The 6,345-nt window shown below is 35.8% G+C and overlaps 1 protein-coding gene across 1 annotated transcript; it reads left to right on the forward strand.

The window, feature by feature from the left end:
* The first annotated feature begins 3,986 nt into the window (after positions 1-3,986).
* Positions 3,987-5,652, forward strand: LOC117919835 (transcription factor bHLH106). The gene is made up of 2 exons (XM_034837100.1): positions 3,987-4,402; positions 4,874-5,652. Exons 1-2 carry the CDS (start codon positions 4,115-4,117, stop codon positions 5,303-5,305), a joined length of 720 nt encoding a protein of 239 aa, XP_034692991.1. The 5' UTR covers positions 3,987-4,114; the 3' UTR covers positions 5,306-5,652.
* Positions 5,653-6,345: the final 693 nt, after the last annotated feature.

Raw genomic sequence — 6,345 nt, forward strand, 5'->3', positions numbered from 1 at the left:
AAATGAATGGATTGGATTTCAGAACATGTTTTCAAACACTCAAAATAAAAAAGCATATTGTCAAATTTTGCATCTCATGATGTCTCCATGGCCAAGGATGATGTCAAAAGAAGTGTAAAATCTCACTATTCTAGGTGGTGCAAAAGTGAGGCATAGTCATTTCACATAATCTCAATTGTAGAATCAAGTTGATGAGTGTTGTGACAGTGAGTGGCAACAAGGCATTGCCTCCAGTCAATGCAGTTATTCACACCCCATCATCATGATCTTGGGTTTGCTAAAGTAAATATTTTTTTTCATCATTTTGGTTTATTAAAAGCACTGCCTTTTCACTCAAAGCATGCCATTCAAAATTATGTGAAAAAGGGTGAAGGTGGAAAATGGGAATGGATTTCCCCTAAAAGGCTCCTTCTTTCTTTCTCTCTTTTGTCCTTTTAACCATCATTTAAGTTAAAAATGAAGGGCTTGAGCTTTACAACTCATCGACCCAATTAGGGTTATTACCTCACTTGAATGGCGTTGTGGTGTGTGAATGTGAATGAAACATAAATAAACATGTTCCTATCATTTCAATCCCCTCAAAAGTCAGTACTTTGAGGTAAAGCTTGCTGCAAATATTGAAAAGAAAAACAAGTAAGAAGCTGCCTTTTTCACTCACGACCACCAAATCCTGGTCGATGGTAGTGATTATCATAATGGGCTCTTTTAAGTTAAAGTGATCACACCAATCTCCATCAAAGCCGACAATCCCATATGGTCTGGCTTATTAATTTTCCAGTGGGTGGGTTCTACTTTTCCCCCATTCTCTCCATGGATCACCCCCCACACCAAGTGTACGAAAAAGAATGTCATCTCGGTGAATGAAATGATGAAACCAGATGCTTTTTATTTTTAAAACTCAAATCATCTTTCTAAGTATGGTATCAGTCATCACATGTGCCACTCAGGGGCCAACCCCACTCAAAAAGCTTCTATTTGGTTGTGCTTTTCTGAGTTTGAATAGTTTAGAATTTGGGAATTAATTAGTAAAGCAAAAGTGTAGTAGTACTGAACTTGAAAGGATGGATGATCCACAGTCCACACCACCCATTTTCTATATGAGCATTGTAGGTGTAAAGTAGTTAAAGTCACATGAAGCTCTGGTTTTATGTGGAGACCATGAAGAATATGTATCATATGTGGTACTTGGGAGTTTGGAAAAAGGGGTGGATGTGAAAGACTGGGTTCAGTGGCCGGTTGTATAGTAATATTAGTCTTGCTTTTGCCACAACGTGAACATTTTGTATACATATGATAATGGCTTCTGCGATTTCAACAGGCGGGCGAGTACGGGAAAGGCAGAAGCGACGCCGTTTAGGCTTAGTGGTAATAAAAAGTAAAAACAACATTACACGTGTTTTGCTTCGGTCTAAGAAACGGACGAAGTAATAATTAATAATAATAACCCCAAAAAAAGATATAGAAGGTAAGACACGTAAATATGGGATCATAAAACGACGTCGTTTGGGTTGGTCTAGGAACGTTAGAAAGCAAAAAATGCCACGCAGCGGCGTTTGGATTGTGTCAAGCAAAAAAAAACCCAACACAAAAATGCGCGCAGACAGAGAAAGAAACGACATATACCATGGCATACAGCATATGAAACTTGAAACGACGTCGTTTCAAAATTCCATGAGCAACATTTGGTTGGCCAGGAACGACGACGTTTAATTGGAATTGGGTATGAATGGCCTGGGCCGTAGGCTGTAGCCAGTGAGGAACAAAACAAGTATGAATGGTGGTCGTCTTCCACACTCCATAGTCCAGATCACATCTTCAGAAGCCCAAAAGAGGAGGAGAGCCTGGGCTTGGGCTTCTTATATCAATATGCTAGACCCATTGGGCTTTCAACCCAACTTCATAGGACTGGATTAGGAACCCAAAACATAACCCACCTTCCCATATGTCCTATTCCCTAATAAAGCTTTTCCACCACTTCGACACCAATAGGAGTATGATTACGTGTGTGGGTAATCAACTCACACTCACGTTTTAAATACTTATGATCCTTCGGATAAAATTAACTTCCACCCCCGACGTGCAACTCCCTTTATCACCTTTTGGCCTTTTTTCAAACACCTAACGAGTATACCATTGAAAAACTTATGTCACACAGACAGAGCTCCTCAGTCATACCCAATACACTGCCGCTTTCCACGACCGACGAGGACTATTATTAAAAAAAAAACACAAACAAACAAACAAACCCTTAGACCTAACAAAAAATTGAAAGCAACTTTGGAGGGACGACCACATCTTCAACCCCAGAATGATTTTGCTGTGTCTAGTGCGTACTACTGTTTTACCACTTAATATTCCACGTGACTTATTCCTACATGGATGATTTAAGCAATGCAATCTTTTTTACTGTGGGGTAATTACATTATTTAATTCGATGTTTGAATAGACAAAAAAGATATCCACACAAAATCAAAATAATAAATCTTACTAGGTTGCTATGAAAAGGGCATTCAAGGTCTAATGTCATGCAAGCACTGCCCGCCCGATCAAGCCAGCAAGCCAAGAACTGGCCTGATAAAATTACTGAACTAAAAATTGCCGCCCATGCAATGCAAAGGCAACATCTTCAGAAGTGCTTTTACACGTCCAAAAAGACTCTTCAAAAGCAAATGCGTGATATCATTACAAGAACGATATTATATATATATATATATATTTGGAAAGGAAAAAAGAAATTATTTCTGATTAATATCGCTTGAGATCGGTTTTCTGTTCGACGAAGATTAATCCATGAGGTGGAGCCTAACGTGAGCCACGGGTTCAAAATTTATGGTCCAAGGTAATGATTCCAAATTAACTTACCCATCTATTTTGCTGGTCAAGTTCCAAAATTTCATGTCCATCTAATTATTACTTCTATTCTTGTGCCAGCTGTTTCTTTTGACCGCAATGTGGGATTATTCTGCTAAACCTGTGAAGTCAAATTTTGGAAGTGAGACCAATATGTAATACTACTTCATTTAAATAAATGTCAAAATTATTTTATTTGAAGTTATTGAAAAAGTGATAACAAAATATTTTTAAATTTAGAAGAACAAAAATCTCAAATGAGAATTTCACAAATGAAACTAAAATAAACTTTGAAAATATTATGTGATGAACCAAGAAATTCTTAGGTTGTTGGGTGATTGGTTTTAAAAATAGTTTTTTTTGTTCTTTAAAATAAAAATTAGTAAATTCTAAATTAGTAAAATATGTTTAATAATAAAAAATTATTTTATGTTTTCTAGAAAATAATGCATTTTCAAAAAATATTTTTTAGTTATTTTTTTATTGTTTTCACTTTTTTTTTTTAGGATTATTTTAAAAAATAATTATATAAATATATAGAATGATTAAAAATAAAGCATTATATACAAAAATTATTTTTAAAACATATTAAAAGTAAGTTAAAATATTTTAAGTTTTTAAATAGACTTTTGTTCTAAAATAAATTTTTAAAACCTATTTTTCAAAATAAATTCCACAATTGTTTTTAAAATATTTTTCAAAATTGTTTTCGAAAATTATTTTTTAAAACTATTTTCAAAAACCATTTTTTAGAACTATTTTTCAGAATTACTTTCAAAAGCTATTTTGAATTGTTTTTGAAAGCTGTTACTAAAAGAAAATGCATGTTGAAAACTGCATCACAAGGATGAAAAATATATGTTTCTTGCATATGTTTCCAAATATATATTCATATTCCTTTGAAAGCACATACTAATAAAAAATGTGTTTTTATATAGACCATAAAAATATATATTAATATTTTTGGTTTAAAAAAAAATCCATACATGGATATTTCCTCACATAAATTAATTAAAAATAATTTTAGAAAAAAAAAATTGTGAAAAAAGACATGAAATAAGAAATATAGCCAAATCTTGAAGTACCACAAAAAGGTTTCATCGAGGGCCAAGCATGATAAAAGCACCTCAGTCTATACCTAGTGGGTCTCTTCCAAAACGACATCGTGGAGAGAAGGAAACGACTGCAAAGAAACACATCAACAGAAACCCTAAACCTGCAATCGAAACCCTCGATACATTCGGAGAAATTCTGAAAGCACGGCATGCAGCCAGAAAACACGCCAGAGGGTTCAGAGTTTTGCCGGTTTTTGGCCGGTAACGTCCTAAACGACGTCGGATGGTACGGGTTTCCTGGGAATTGTGACTTTCCGGCTATTCAAAGCTTTTGTAGCTCTTCGTTTTACCCTTCGGAGGTGTCGGGAATTGCGGATGTACCACAGTCCCGAGCTCTGACGGCTTCCATAAATCACAAGGAAGCTGAGAAAAGAAGAAGAGAGAGAATTAACTCCCATCTCGATAAGCTTCGGAGTCTTCTTCCTTGCAGTTCCAAGGTATAATCCGTTTGGTTGCTCAGAAAATTGAGGAAAACAAATGAAAATTTTAGATGTTATCTTTTATATAGCTTATGTTAACTGGCTCTGAATTTTTTCATGTTAATGAAGATTGTAACACGCATTCAAAATTCTCTTTACTTTTTCGCCTGCTTTTTCTCAGCAACCACATGGAATTTTGTTGAAAATTAAAATTTATGTTGCGCTTCTGCAGTTATGGTATTGAGAAGCTAGAATATGACGACCAAAAATTACTTTTCATCTTCTTTTATGGATTCAGATTCTGAATTTTCAGATCCAGACTAATCTTTAATTTGAGCCTTTTGCTGAACGAAACGATGTTGAGTAGTACTGTAGTAGTGTCTGAAAAAGAACGAATGAAGCCTTTATGGCATTTCTAGGGTTGATATGATTGGGAAAGTCGATTAGCTTTTCAAAATTATATTTAAGATTTAAATTTTATTTCCACAGACCGACAAAGCTTCGCTACTGGCAAAGGTGATTCAACGGGTAAAAGAGCTGAAAGAGCAGACCTCAGAAATCACACAACTCGAAACCCTCCCCTCCGAGACCGACGAAATCAACGTAATCCTCTCCGGAGATTACTCCGACGATGGAAAATCCATATTCAAAGCCTCTTTGTGCTGCGAAGACCGCACCGAGCTCTTACCGGAGTTGATCGAGATTCTGAAGTCACTCCGCCTGAAGACTCTCAAAGCAGAAATGGCGTCGCTTGGGGGACGAATCCGGAACATTCTCGTCGTCTCCGGCGACGGAGATCACAGCGACGAGTCTGTCCACTCTTTGCGCGATGCACTGAAAACCTTGGTAGACCATTCCAGTTCCAGCGGTCGGTCTAAACGGCGACGTTTCGGTGTAGATTGCAGAAAAGTTTCTGATTGATTGATTTGGTTCTCGTTTTTTAGCTTGATTATATTCTGTTGTCTAATCTGGTTTTTTGCGTGGATGCGTGGGTTTGTGGAATGAAGTAGCTAGGGTTTGTAGGAGTCGAAGAATCTCAGGTCACAATGAAGAAGACGATTAAAAAAAAGGGAAGAAGGTGTATATCAGTATATGTGATGTGTGTTGTTGTGATGGATGATTGACAATGGAGCCTGTAAAAGCAATAGCTTACTTGAGTTTTGTTTACAAACTTGAAAATGGCATATCATCATCATCATCATCACCATTAATGTGACCGTTATTATTGTGTTGAAGAAACAATCATTATTTTAAATTCTTGAAATGAAGGATGCGGTGTTTTTGCCATTTTAGGGTTTGTGGAGAGAGGCTCTGGCCTCGTGCTGCTGCTCAAAGACGTTGTAAAGGACAAGCGCTGTCCGTGTTTGGTAGTCTGAAGGTTCCAATTCTGGCATTGGGGAAGACAGATGAAACTGAATAACATTCTCACTTCAATCTAGGAATATTTTATATTTACTTGTGTTAGTATGTTTGCCCTTTCTCTCCGATTTAAAGGAAGATATGGAACACCCCCTCTTGTACTCTGGACTGACAGTAGTGCTTTGGGCATGCAAAATAAGCCCTTTAGAACTGGCTTTATAAGCATGGGAGATGTTCTTCTTCTCCAAGCAGACTCGTGCATCTGCTTTTTCAGAAACACTCCAATAATATCACTGTACTATTCTATTATTATTATTATTATTATTATGAAAATAATCTATATTTTTCATTTTTAAATAATAAGACCTCTGAAGTCTTATAAGTTTTTTTGTCTGGTCTTTCTCCCACTTTTTCTCACATTTTCATTGACATGCAAGAAGCCTGAATTTGCCTAAATCTATTAAAAAATAGATTATTACATTTTACCCCTTAATTTATAGCATATTTTGCATATTATTCCCTCAAATTTAAAATCAAGTAATATACTATCTATACTTTATAATTACATGTAATAGATATTTTTAAAGTGATGGTGTTACAAT

The sequence above is a fragment of the Vitis riparia genome, chromosome 8, assembly GCF_004353265.1.
Source record: "Vitis riparia cultivar Riparia Gloire de Montpellier isolate 1030 chromosome 8, EGFV_Vit.rip_1.0, whole genome shotgun sequence".
Taxonomy (NCBI): domain Eukaryota; kingdom Viridiplantae; phylum Streptophyta; class Magnoliopsida; order Vitales; family Vitaceae; genus Vitis; species Vitis riparia.

What these genes read in the sequence shown, in the direction of transcription:
- LOC117919835 (XM_034837100.1), top strand. Translation starts at nt 4,115, where the DNA reads ATGCAGCCAGAAAACACGCCAGAGGGTTCAGAGTTTTGCCGGTTTTTG. An exon ending in TTCTTCCTTGCAGTTCCAAG is followed by an intron (nt 4,403 to 4,873) that starts GTATAATCCGTT and finishes TTATTTCCACAG; the next exon opens with ACCGACAAAGCTTCGCTACT.